Source organism: Drosophila innubila, chromosome X, assembly GCF_004354385.1.
Source record: "Drosophila innubila isolate TH190305 chromosome X, UK_Dinn_1.0, whole genome shotgun sequence".
In the NCBI taxonomy this organism is placed as follows: Eukaryota; Metazoa; Arthropoda; class Insecta; order Diptera; family Drosophilidae; genus Drosophila; species Drosophila innubila.
Genome location: NC_047626.1, coordinates 23400650 through 23415062, shown reverse-complemented (window position 1 = coordinate 23415062; position 14413 = coordinate 23400650). Strand labels below are relative to the sequence as shown.

The following is a 14413-nucleotide window of genomic DNA, read 5'->3' as shown; positions in this document are numbered from 1 at the left end:
GTTTGTTGTTTGTGTTTTATGCTTAAAATGTAATAATATTAATAATAATAATAAACTACGACCATTCATTGTTTTGTTTTTTGTTTTAAACTTCTGCTGAACACTAGTTTTTGTTGTCGCTTTTTAATTTTGTTATTATTTTTATTTATATATATATTTTATCTTTAGCTTTTCATCATGTTGTTGTTGTTGCTGTTGAGTTTGCGCTGTTGTTGTTGTAGCAGCTCATGCATTCGCTTAGTTGCTTTTGTAGCTGTTGTTGGATTAGAAAGAGAAGGAAAAAGCGGGAGTGAGCATGTATTAGAAAGAGCTGGCATACTTTTAGTTTATATTGTTTAATAATTCAACTTTTGAAAAGTTTTACAACTAAATAGTTAATTACAAGCATTAGCATACATGAATTTTACAAATTTTACCAGATTTTCAAAAGTTGAAACATAAATCAAAAATGAACGAAAAAATCAAAAGTTGTTGAAAACAAGCAACTAACCGATTTGAATTGTTATTAAATTTTATGTGTATCTCAACATTATATGAACTAATATAAATATATAACATTAGTGTATATATTCTCTACGCGTGCTCTTGTTGTTGTTGTTGTGTTGTTTGTTCTTGTTATAGTTGTTGTTGTTGTATTGGTCGTTGATTTTTTTGAATTCATTCTCATGCAAATTGTTTGTGAGTTTTGTGGGCATTCAATTGTTGTATTTGTTGTTGTTTGTAGTGTTTGCTGCTGTTGTTGTTGATGTTGACTACTGTTGTTGTTGATGTTGTTGTTACAGCTACAATTGTGTTGTTGATGTTGATTGTTCTTATTTTTGCCTACATATAGGGATATCCCATGTTGCGTCCTGCCGCTGCCGCAGCCGCTGCTGCCGCTGCCGCAGCGCCAGGTGGATAATTTGTTGCATATTGTGGTGGTATTCCCATTGCTGGACCAGCTGTTATCATCAGCTGCGGCTCCATTTGTATTATGTTTTTATGCTCCGTTGTATCATCCTCCTTCTCCCGCTGCGCCTCATTCAACTCCAGTTTATCCACCTTTGTGGTATACTCTCGCAGCACCTGTAATTACATTTAAACCATAAACCATATTTAAATACCAATCTATTTGTTATTTGAAATTTGTTGTTACCTGGATCAAGTAGGGCATAGCAAAGTCCATGATTTTGTGTTTCCATGCCAGTTCCAGGATTACATCGGGACGCAGCAAATCGTAGCACTAAAGAGCAATATAATAAAATATTAATATTATAGTCAATTGACTTTAAACTTTCATCAAAAGTTATTGCTATACAATGAGAACATAAAAAGCGAATTTCCAGAAAAGAGTTGAATTGTTGTCTCTTTTTGGAAATATAGATTTTTTTTTTGGGAATAAACAATAGTTCAACTTGATCTCAAGAGGATATAGACAAAAATCTTTGCTCTTATAAATTTTTCTGAATCTTTGCCTCAATTAGTACCCTTAGTCATCTTCTTTATTACTTAAAAAAAAAGGTAATATTCTCACCTGATATAGACATGCCGCAAAGCAATCGTGCGCGTTGCGTTCCAGGAACCAGCCCAAGAGCTCTTCAGCAATCTCCTGTTTGCCGGATTCGGCAGCATATTCCATAGCATCCTTGTACAGTTTATCCTTTTTGCACAGCTCGACACTCTGTTTCCAGCGATTGTTGCCTGAATAAGGAAACCAGATAAGTAAGATGTGATTATAGCAACTTAAAACACTATAGTCGAGTTTTCCGTCTATAAGATACCCGTTTCTGATCATTGTGGAGTAAAATGGAGGCTTAAATTTTAACGCAACATAGCCGCGACAAATTCTTCGTAAAAGGCGTTTTACGTTATTCAAGATGGTCAAATTTGGGGGTCAAAGTTCGAATTACAAGGGAACTGCTTAGTATGGAAAACTTGGTTGTTGTTGCAGCTAATTCTTACTCTACATCCTGACCAAAATCATTAAAAATTAAATAGAAATGAATGAAAAAAATAACTAATGTACAAAATAATATGATTTTTTTTCCCATTCTCTGAAATCTATGTTCCTATACGGTCAGACAGACTTTGTCACAAACCCATAAGCCTGTTTGCCACTTTGAGTACTGAGTTAGCAGTTCTTGCAAATTCAGATGGTACTCACCCTTGTAGAGATAGGCCGCAATGCGACGGAATTCGGTTAATTCGTGCTTCTCGAGCTTCTGGGCCAACGCAATGGTATCAAAGTTATCGAAACCATCGATGGAATTGCGCAATCCCTGGTAGTCCTCCTCATCGATGAGCAGACCATTCAATGCCTCATTGATGGCCTTGTTGTTCAAGGATTGTACGGAGCGCAGATATGGTTTAACCAACGGCAGATAGCCCGTCTTGGAGAAATAGCTGACGGCACGTGTATGATCCATGCGTGGTGCCAACACCAGCAGCATATCGTTGAGTAGCAATGGCTTGAAGTCCAAATAGAATTCAATTGCCTTGTAGTACAACTCAATGTTGGCCACCTTTGTGATAATGTCCTTAAAATGACCCTCACGCCACGCCTCTGTGGGATGGGCCATCATAGCCAGCACAGCGTTATCATATTCCTCATATTTATCATAGAGAAAGACAAGCTCGGACCAAAGATGCGCCGATTCGGCGGCACGCAACACTTTCGGTATATTGACACGAGACCAAAACAATTCCAAATGTTCACGCATCTTGGATGGCTTAAATTTGGAATAGAGTATAGCCAGCTCACTGAACATGCCCATGTGGGCGCGCTCCAATCCCAATGCCGATTCGAGCAATGCAATCAATTCCTCAAAATATCCACGATTCTGATAATAATTAATTAAATCCTCAAGCTCATCGGCATGCACAACAATATGCAGTCCACACATTTGGGCCAAACGGAATTCCTCGGCATCGACACAGGCAAAACATACCTCCTTCCAGGTGCGTGTCGAGTTGGCTTTACGTGCAGAATCAACGGCTCCCTGGAACTCCTTGAGATAGACCAATGTGATGGCCAAGCGGGCAAAGTTGCTGACATTGTTGTACAACAATTTGGCGGCATCGTACATGCCATCGCTGAAGCAACGATCACCAATCTTTTGGATATCGGCATGATTCGGTCCCGAAATGAATTCCTCAAGATCAGCGAGACGTCCAGTCCGGGCATAGGCATAGATCAATTCACTTTCAATATACGATTCACGTGCCTTCTTGCGTGCCATTTGCAGATAACGTACAAGATCATCCCATGATTCCACTTTACTGGCCACATCCACTACATCCATGTAGGCGCTGGGATCATCCGCTTTAATATACGAATCAATTGCTTCCTTGACCAAACCCTGTTGCAGTTGTGCCTTGGCCAACTGTGACCAAACGGCGGGCTCATTGCAACGCTCGGCAAATTCATTGGCACGCTCCAAATTATTCACCTGATCGATGAGCACCTGAATAGCCGAGGTATTCACATCGAATTTCTTAAAGATGGCAAATGCCTCCTCATACAATTGATTGCTAATTGCAATATTGGCAATATCCGGTGCATCATAGTTGTCCAACCGATTGATATAGTCCATAACACGTGTGCGATCCGCTTTAATGGCCGTCAATATAAGCAAATTCTGTAGATTACGATGATCACTGAATACGGATGAATCCAAAATGATTTTCTCTAACAATTCAATCAGTTCATTGGGCAAATCGGCAGTCATGAAAGCCTTGACAGTCACCGATATATCATCGGGATCCTGGGTCTCCGATAGTGCGGTTTGAACAACTTGATCAATCAGTTGACGCTTGTAGGGATTGGCCTCGGAAAGCACTTCAGCCCAGAGTTCAGCATCGCGACGTCCAACAAGATAACGTGCCTCGCTCTTGAATAGAGAATTCTCATTGCAAACGGCAATCAATTCACGATCACATTGTCCACGCTCATAGGCAACGCAGGCAAGATGTGGATCACGCTTCTCACAATAGCGACCAACAACGCGACTATCATAGTATTGATTCTCCTTGAGGAAACGTTCCGGATTATTGTTGGAATCAATATAGATCTTGGCCAGTGCATTATGTGTGGCCGGCTCAACGCAACCTTCATGGACACGGGATTCCAGCCACGGCAATAGCAATTTCAAGCGATTACGTTTCTCCACCTCCTCAACCAGCTCATCCGTTGAGAATTGTCCCTTGACCACAAGAATAAGGTTCTTGATAATATCCTCACTACAATCAACATCGAGCAAACCGCCAACGACAACGGGCAAACGTGATGGATTCACTTTCTGCACATAGATCTCAATATATTTCTGCAAATTGTTACGATACAAATACAGGACGAGATCGTGCACAAAATCGAAACGATCGCAGACAATGATCAAAGGCAATTGATCTGTCAATTTGGCCTCCTTGAGGAAGTTCTTGACACGCTCCGGATTATAGCAATTGGATTCGCGACAAATGCGTTCAACTTCCTTAATCTGATTGGTTTTACAGGCGGCCTGAATATATTTGAAATGCACCTCGGGATCTTGCGAGAAATTGACAATGCTGCTCAAGAAATAAAACAGACCATCGTAGCTCTTGAAACTCTCAAAGAGATCAATCAATGCCTTTGTTGTCAATTGTTCATGATATTTGGTGGCAATTTGCACACATATTTGTAAATTCTGTCGAAGATTTGCGGTTAGCATGGCCTTCAAGCACTCCAATGAATCCTCCACCGACAATGTGCCAAAGAAACTGACCAACCATTCGGCATTGAGCATATGGGTGTGGACAACAGCACGCTTAATATCATATAGATCTGTATAATGCTCCAATGCACGCTGCAATAATCCCGCCTTCTCGCACAGCTGGGCAATGTGCGCCCGATCGTAATGGGTGAACATGGCATTGCCCAAAATGGCATCCGCCACTTGAGGTGCCGACATTAAGTTCATTTCAAGTAGTCGGGTTTGGAGAGCACCCTCCGCTGGACGATTATGCTTGAGGGCATCGAGTAGAAAGGCTGTGCATTGTTGCACCATTGAATGTTCCATAAAGATGTCAACAATTTGATTGATATCGGCCAGTGGTTCCTCCTCAGCGACCAGCATTGAGGCAAATCCAGCACCTTGTTCCGGATTGCTGCGCATCACCGAACGCAACAGGAAGATATAATCGGGTGTATAGTTGACCTTTTTCGCATACAATACAATCTTTTGGAATTGACCCGTTTCGGCAAAGCATTGAATCACCTTATTCGGCACATTGGCACGCAAATAGATGGATAAGGCGAGCGTTAAATCAGATGTCTTGACCAGATCACCCAACTCTTCGCTACACTCCAGCTTCTCCTCCTTGAGCCACTTTTCACACAATTGCTTCTTGCCCTGCAAGAGCACGGGACGACATAGTTCCAATGATTCGAATTTATTCAATTTCCCTTGATCGAGCAGTATACCAAAATATTGAAGTAATGGTGGTGTTGTCGATCCCGCCGGTGTTTGAACCTGCTGGAAACGTTGAATCGTTTGCGGTGTACGTAAAATGGCCTTGGGCGCCAAAGCAGCGACCTTGGCGGCCTCTGCATATTGTCCGGCAGTAAAGAGTTTGTTAAATTTACGCACAAATAGATCTTCAGCGCCAGCTAGATTATTACGCACTGCCATGCGTAGTGCTAGATCTGGATTCTGGAGTACGGTATTAATGTAGGGTATTATCTGCTCCTCATCGACAGTTACGGACAAAACTTGACCCTTGCGATTGACACCAATGATGCCACCGCTGGCCTCGTGCGGTGCTGTCACAAAAATCGTATCGGCCGATATGCGATTCATGTAGATGCACGTGGCCGTCTCCATATCGTACAGATGGATATATCCATATTTGGTTATCAAATAGATTGTATCGTACTTGGCGGAAACTTGCATCGCAACTGGGAAATCATTTTGTGCCTCTGGGGGAAAGAATACATCGACGGCCTTCTTTGGGAACGGTTGATTACCATTTGGTGGTGTGCCCACCTCAATGATGTGCAATTTGCCACCGGTTGCAGTGCGTACGGCAAAGCAAAATAATGTTGTTGGCTCCTTGTTGCCCTCAATTTTAAAGGTGGCAAAACTGGCAGCATGTCCCTCAATTGCTTGAGACACTTTGCGTTCCACCGAATACAATTGCATGGCGCCAGCGACACGACTTGGCAATGCCGAGATGCCAACAAGGAGTAACCATTGCTGTGAGGCATTGCAACGATAATTGATTATCTGACATCCATTGAGGGAGCTATGTCTATCAAACATCTTCTGTGGCATCGAGTCCCCTTCCATGGACCAATGAAAGACGCTCGTTTCGGTGACCAATGCGAGCGTATTTAACGATATCCATTTCCAGAACACCACATCCTCGTTCATCGTGTGCGCCTTCATTTTCGATTTCATCTCAATGTTGAATATCTGCAGCGTCTTTTGCGCTACAATTATAAATTGAGAAATACATTATTAAGTATACACTTAAATACATTTATCAATTGAGTTTTACCTTTGAGCGCAATCACCTTGCTGGCCGGATTCATAATGGCCGAATCCGCCGATATAGGACGTCGTGTTGGATTCGACGAATCGTTCATATCAATGATAACCACTTGGGCGGTATCATTGCTCTTCTCACGCACACAAATGAACTTGTCCGACTCCATTGTGAGCGTGCTGAAGGAGAACGATGTCGGATTGATGCCAACATTTGTGAGCTGCGATAGAAGCAATAAAATACATTAGTTATAATAAATAAAATTAGCAACAATAATAACGATAACAATAATAATTGTAATATTAAAGTCATTAACTGTTTGTCCGGATTACCGACATAAAAAAACTGATTGTATTTTTATATTATTAGCTTTTACAAATTTAGAAAAGCTAATATAAGAGCTAGAGTTCAGTCACAGTATTAAAGTGTCGATGTGACCTACAAAATTCATTATGATCGCATAATAAATTCGGACATTACTCAAGATACATTTTGTATTTAGTACTTTTGAAATTCGTCATTAACATTTTTTGATTTTTGACATTATTGCTTTTTTTTACCACATCAACACAGGGTCTCTCAGAGTAAGGTTCACTCGTCTATAGCTTTTTCTAACAGTTAATATTTAACAATTACAATTAGTTACAGTTCCCTTGAATTTTATGATAATATACAAAAATTGTTAAGATTTATATTAATTACGTTCTATGATTGCATTCTAAGTTTTTAAATACATAAAATCGATTTCATGTCTAGTCTAACGTCTAGACGGTGTTCAAAGCTGCTTTTAGCAAATCAAATCAGATTCGATTTAAAATTTCATGATCAGCTTATCAGTTAAATAAATCAAAGCTACACCCCCTCCCCCCGTACTTTCTTCCTCTTTCTCTCTTCAATTCTTTTCCTCTCGATTCAAGCAAATATAAAACGCAATTGTCAAACCCCCTTGATAGCCCCCTATCATCCCCATTCCACCAACACATTCAAAAAAAAAAAATATATAGACTGATCGTTTTGGTAAACAAATGAGAAAAGTTCAAGGTTTTGCTATCGATTAAGCACTCTCGCTCGTGCTTTCTCTCTCTCTTATTCTCTCTTGCTCTCTTCTATATGTCACTCAAAATTTTATTTCCTCTTTGGCTTGTGCTATACAAATGATATATGTACATATGTGCGAGTGTTTGTAATTCTTTAAATGCAATGCACTTGAACAAAGACAAAACAAAGAGAAAAAAGTATAACAAAAATAACAAAAAAAAAAAACACCCAAAAAAACAGCCCAAAATGGCGATTTGCCATTTTAATTTCATTATTAGGCTGTACTAAAGTTAATAACAACAAAAGCACAACACCGATAACGATAACAAGTAGCTAAAAATGAATGAAGAATTTCTTATTTTCGGTTTGTTTTACGTATGTATATTTTATATAATATAATTATATGATATACACTTGTCTGGCAGTTAACCGGCGTTGCCTGTGCATTTAAAAATTTAACAAATTGGAAAATTGACAAGTTAACTTTTAGACTACACAACAGAAAAATTAACAACAGTTCTTCTTTCACCTATTCACCTATTCATTAAATATTTAAACATCGCATCATTATTTAATTTTGCAAATTCTTTACAATGTTTCATATTTCATAAAGAAAACGTTCTTTTAGAAAAGCTGTCAAACAAGTCGCTGATAAGAACAAAAAAAGAGCAAGAAATATGCTTATCAGTATTGTTTGCTAAAGCTGTGCCTGGCACATACACCCCATAAAAACCGGATAAAAGAAAGAATCACATAAATAACAAGCATAAAAAAATGATATATAAATATCAGCTTTTCTATTATCATTTAAGCGTACATAATAATTATATGTGCATATGTGAAAGTGTTACTACTTAAATGGACATGCCTGTTCTTGCAGTAATCGGTATGGTTCACCCCTCAAAACATTTCCAACAATGCGAATAAATGATTAATACAGAAAATCAGAAAAAGGGAATAGCGAAATTATCCAAGCAATCGATCTATAATCTATAATATAGTAAATAATTTACTATGCTTTATATACATATGTTAGTCAGATAAGATAAAAGATATCGTCTATTTATCAAAGTGCATTGATTTGACATGATAATCTCCAACTCTATATAATTCAGATAGAGAGCAGAGATACGCCCAGTTATCAATTTCAAACGTAACTCTAGCTAAAATTCCAATAAGCAAACACAAAGCAAACAATTGTTTATAGAACGTTTTTGCGGAACATTAAGGGGGCGTTCATTAGACATATTTACTGTACATATATGTATATACATATATATATATAAAAGAAACATTACATTTGTGTGTTTGTAGATTTGTGCTTATCGATTTGTTGTCTACTTTTTGGCGTGTTATAAATGGTAAATAGTGTACGCTTTATAGGATTATTGATTTGAATTTGACCTCCCACCAAATACGAAATACGAAAGCTTAAAAAACTGGGGTAACTTAAGATAAAGTGATCCCAAGGTAGGATTTTCTATTTTATTTGCTTTTTCTCTCTCTATCTCTCTCGTGTTTTCAAATTTATTTATGTCAATTACAAATTAACATATGTGGTCATTTCGCACTTAGTGAGAGACGGAGACGACGACGACGACATACAAAAAAGACGGCCGACTGTCGTGTTCCATAATCAAATTTAGTGTATACGAATCGCTTGACATTTTAGAGTAGGGTGTCTCCCAAATTGGGAGTCCCAATATGAGCTTAAGGCTGATATGTTATCTATAGTCGAAAAGATGACTTATCTCTATATATAAAACGGTTTGTCCTGACCGACTGATATTTGTGCAGCCCAAACGGTAGGACCAAGGAGGCTGAAATTTTGACACAATATAGCTGAGACAAATTCATCGAGCAATATGACGGCTTTATTTTATATTTTAAGTAGTAACAAGCAAATACAAATGTTATAATATACTCGTAATATCTAATTTAAATAGAAAAGTAGGGTGGTTCACAATATTAACATATTGACATGTAATCGATTGTTGAAATAAAGTGCAGCACAATATTAACAGTGTCCATTTCTTTTGATATACATATAGATAAATCGTATATCGATTTGCAAAGCATACATCTCCCTAGAGGCCAACAAATTTAACAAGTGTGGAAATGAGACCAAAGATAAGATAAAGCGTTGCCCCATAAAACTGAACCGCCCTAACGCGTTGCAGCCGACTGACTTTCTGACATGGATACAAGTGAAATTTACAACAACAACAACGATGACGATAATAAAATGGGCAGCTTCATTTGTAAGTACATACATATGTATGTACATACAATATGTGTGTATGTCTATTGTACACGACATAGTAACTGTAAATACTCGTGCATCGCGTACACCAATGACAAGAAAACGAGAACGGTTTAAAATACAATAACAAAAAAAATCTTTGATTTACTTAATCAAAACGAGACAACAACAAGCAAGCGGCTAAGCTTAAGTTACAACATGCTAAAGTGTGGTGAATATAGAGCCACTTGTATGAAAATACACGTACATTAGCTAGCTCATGTATGTGTGTATGTGTGCAGGTCGTGTGTGTATTTCACCACAGCGCCTATAGGAGTGGGAGTGAAGTGGGGAAAAAGACGTAACATGTTGCTCTGTCAGCCAATGAACTTCCACCTGCCTCTCACAAAATGCACATCTCACAAACGATTTGCATTGAATACAAACAAAAAAAAAGACGAAACATTAAAATCAACGTTTGCTGCATTTCCTTTTGCAATCAGAAAATAAAAGAAAAGAAAATAAAAAAAAGAAGGAAAAAACCCAAAAGCTTTCGTCATTATATTGTGAAACCGGTTTGGCAACACCAACTTCAAGGCATGCAGGTGTGTGTGTGTGTGTGTGTGTGTGTGTGTGGTACATGTATATGTACTGGTTTGACTGTATGGGTATGCAAGCCGGCATTTGTCACCGGCAACGTTTGCATGCTCTTTGATTTCCAAGAGACACACACACATATGCATATTTAAGCATGTGTGTGTGCATATTCACTAATAACAGTTGCATTTTGGCATGCAGCGATAGACAGATAGATAGCCAGTGGGATAGAAAGAGAGCAACTATCTGACAAATTGGAGCAACTTGCTGATGCCACAGCTGCTGTTTTTGTTCGACAAGTTAGTTTATCAGCAAAAAAGAACAAAAAGAAAAGAACAATTTCCAAGCCGAAATCCAAGACCCAGCAACAAACATCCACACATAGCGATAAACACAGTGGAGAAAGAGCGTGTGAGAGTGAGCAGCAAAAGCTGACAACAACAACAATAACGAAGGCGTCTGCCGGCTTGCTTGCTTCCGACTGACTGTGACTCATTTGACATTTTCGTAAAAGCGTGAATAATCATCGAAACGGAAAAAGTAAATCGTTTTTACTAGTTTGTTAAATTACTAAGAAATGTCATTTACGCATTTCTTACTGTGGTTCAAATATCATTTAACCAACATGACAATACAAAATTTTAAATGTTTTACAATTGTTTTTATAAAATATTTAATGGTATATATTAATTGTTTTGATATATATATTCTATTATATATATTATAATTCTATTTTTTTTTATTAAGTTATAACTTTTTGAAGTACTGTAAATGTGATATACCAAATAAAAGTTATTCATAAACCCTTTAACCACAGTGCAATGCATTTTCTTATAAGAATTGTTGCATTCCAATTGTTATATAGTATTACTATGGTGGCCATATGGTAAGAAGCAGAATCTCGTTTGGGTCAACAACAAGTGGTTGGCCATTCGAGACTCTGCATCTGTTTTGTGGCACTCAAATTAAATGAACAAATCAGTGTCCCTCCCCCCCTCAACCCACAACCCTTTTACACTCCCCTTTAGTACTTTACTCACCTGTAAATGCTCTTGAAAGCGTATGGGTAACGGTTGCGTCATCTTGACTGGCTATTGTGGCGCGCTCTCTCTCTCTCTCTTGCTTGGCACACACACACGCACACACTCTCTTTCTGAAGTTGAGAGATGTTCTGGTTGTTGTTGTTATTTGCTGCTCCTGTCAGTTAGTTTCAGATGTTTCTTCTTCTTGTTTGGTTTGGAGAGATTACACACGCACTTTTATTATTGTTGATAACGAGTGTAAGTTAGAGCGGGATAGAGAATACGAATACTGTTGTCTGCGTCAACGTTGACGTTGACTTTTGTTTTTGTTTTATTGCTGTTATTTTTCTTTTTGGTCGTTCGTTGTTGTTGTTTGTTATATTTCTTTTGTTACTTCGGTATCGTTTCGGTTTTTAGCAATTTTCGTTTCGCTTTGCTTGCGAAGATACACCAAAAACTGTATAAAGAAGGTGAAAAAACGAATAATTTTTACTTTTTTTTTTGTTTAACTCCGGTATTATTAATAACAAAAACAAAACCCAAATACAAGCAATATGTGTATGTATGAGTGCATGTAATTAAGCTGCAAAGTACTTGTTTCTATTGTTGCTTTTATTGCTATTATTATTAGAAAGTAAGCGGCGGTAGCGTCACCGCCTCTAAAAGAGCACTAAATAACAGCAGTAGTAAAAGGCCAACGTTTTTCCCCTCAAAAGCACACACACAGGAACACATACACAACCGAAATGTATCAGAAAACTTCCTTTTTAACTGTTATTTTATTTCAACTCTAACTTATATATAACTTATAATATTATTCACTTGAATTTTCACATAATAATTGCACTGTCGACTGTCGGCAGGTAATAAAAAAAAAATGTTATATTGTATATTAATGAATCGACATGGGCGACAACACTGACAGACACAATAACAAGTACGAGAGTCAGTGACAGAGGCGGCCCCTATGGTGTGTTTCGATTGAATACACCACAGCTACTGCTACTTGCTATTGGTGTAAGCTCGCTGTATGCGCTTGTATTTGTGCATGACAAAGTCAAATATTGAAATGTCAAAATGCGCGCCGTACAAGTGTGACCACATACATAAAAAGAAAGAAAACAGTTACTGATTTAAATACAAAATAATTGAAATTAAATACGGAATTCCATAAAATTACTTATATTTCTTGAGTTTTTAATGCCCCTCATTTGTTTTAAAATAAGGCAGCACTGCCGCTTCCTCATAGCCCACCACACTGTCAGCCATGTTGAGTTGCGCTCCGACACACTCACACACATAGACACACACTTGCATTGACATATGTATGTACGTGTGAACAGTGAAAAATTGCTATGCGATGTACTTATTTAAAAAAAAAACACTTTTTGCATTGATTTTTGCCACGCAGCAATAATCACAAAAATCCGAGAGTCAAATTTAGCAAAATCGAATCTGAAATGCCTGAATAATGCGCGCACATAAGACTACAAAGTAGCCCAATTGCTGCGAACACGTATGCCACATAAACAAAAAAGAAAATGTTAATATGAAAAACACCGCCCACTAACAATTTCAACTCTGGCATAGGAAATAGGCTTAAAAACTGCAGTTTTTTTTTCTGTTTTCTTTCTTTGTTATCCGCCCGCTATTTAACATTCGATCTGCTGACAATATGATCGTGTATGCGCATATTGTTAATTATGTGTAATTTTCTATTTGAGCTCAACAAAAAAAAACGCCAAAACGACGGCAAAAATTTTATATTGTCGTTGTATTTGTGTGAGGAGGCGAAAGCGTACCAGTTTATTGCTGTAGTTTAACAATTGCACGTCTGCACGAACACACGACGGATACGATTCACATTCAACACTTAACACATTATTCTTATTCGTTAAAAAAGTACACGAAAGAGCAAAAATTACATCGAAAAAAAAATTATGAATGAGAAGACGTCGGCCACTGTAGAGTTGTATCAAATCGTTTGGTGTGACATTGCCACCTGGCAGCAAAAAAAGTTGCCGTATTTTGAACGTTGCCACACCTTGGAATTCGTAATTAATCCATGAAAATTATGAAATCTTTTGGGTCTTTTTAAAGCTAAAATATTCAAATTTTTTAAAGAACTTTTGTTGGAATCATGTCGAGTTAAAATTACAATCTATATAGATTTTGAGTTGTACTTATCGAATATTTCCATTCGTATTAACAGAAAATTATCGATAGCCTGACTCCACAGAATATGATCAAATTGCTGTTAAACAAATTAGTCACACATTAGTACTATATTTCATATCCCTTTCATGCATTTATTCCTTTCTTACCATTATATTATATACTTATTATCCGGATAAACTTTATCGGTGAAATAGAAAAGTTATCTTGTTAACAGAAATGCTCCTCATTTAAGAAACTGACTGCAGTCTGTCGACTTTTCGGAACTAAAAATGGTCTTGGCGTACAATTTAAATAACAAATGTACTTTTTAAACAATTCTTTAATTTTGCATAGTGGTATAAGCTCGCTAATTTTTTTCTGAGATTTAAGGTTGGCGTTTGCCAACGTTTAAAAAAAAAACAAAATCTGCATTTGGCGCGCTCTTCAAATGTTGCTGTTCTATTTTTTTTTTTTTAACAACTTTTCAAAAAAATGTCAGCTACTATTTATGCTTTCCGGCCAGAAAAAGCTATTTTTTTCTCAGCAAAGTTGGCAGCTATAATACTAACTGTGTGCGGCCACACTGATAAATTTAAATTATAGTTAGGTGCATTTCAAAACGGAATAGCTGTGCAATAAATTAACAATTTGATTAAAATTAAATTCGAAATTAGATAAAATTAATGAAAAAGGTTTAAAGCTCGTCTGCCCAAGGGGAGGGAAGTTACAAAACTAATTAATGAAAAATATATATAAAATCAACAAAACTCCAACAAAAATTCTGGAAAAATTTTACAAATTTTATCTTCAATATTAAGAAAAATTAAAAAAAAATGGTTTATTTTCTTGGGTGCAA

General features: G+C 37.3%; 1 protein-coding gene across 5 annotated transcripts; it reads right to left on the bottom strand.

The window, feature by feature from the left end:
- Positions 1-88: 88 nt before the first annotated feature.
- Positions 89-13410, bottom strand: LOC117779485 (clathrin heavy chain). Of its 5 annotated transcripts, none has more exons than XM_034615708.1 (8): positions 13326-13410; positions 11419-11857; positions 6514-6721; positions 2144-6445; positions 1514-1680; positions 1136-1222; positions 491-1065; positions 89-253 (listed from the first exon to the last, which is right to left on the bottom strand). In XM_034615708.1, the coding sequence occupies exons 2-7, from the start codon at positions 11458-11460 to the stop codon at positions 823-825; spliced, it is 5049 nt and encodes a 1682-aa protein (XP_034471599.1). In that variant the 5' UTR covers positions 11461-11857; positions 13326-13410; the 3' UTR covers positions 89-253; positions 491-822. The 5 variants fall into 5 exon arrangements, with proteins under 5 accessions (XP_034471599.1, XP_034471593.1, XP_034471620.1 ...); XM_034615702.1 differs by having other exon boundaries at positions 13203-13336; XM_034615729.1 differs by lacking the exon at positions 13326-13410 and adding an exon at positions 12655-12716.
- Between the last annotated feature and the right edge of the window lie 1003 nt (positions 13411-14413).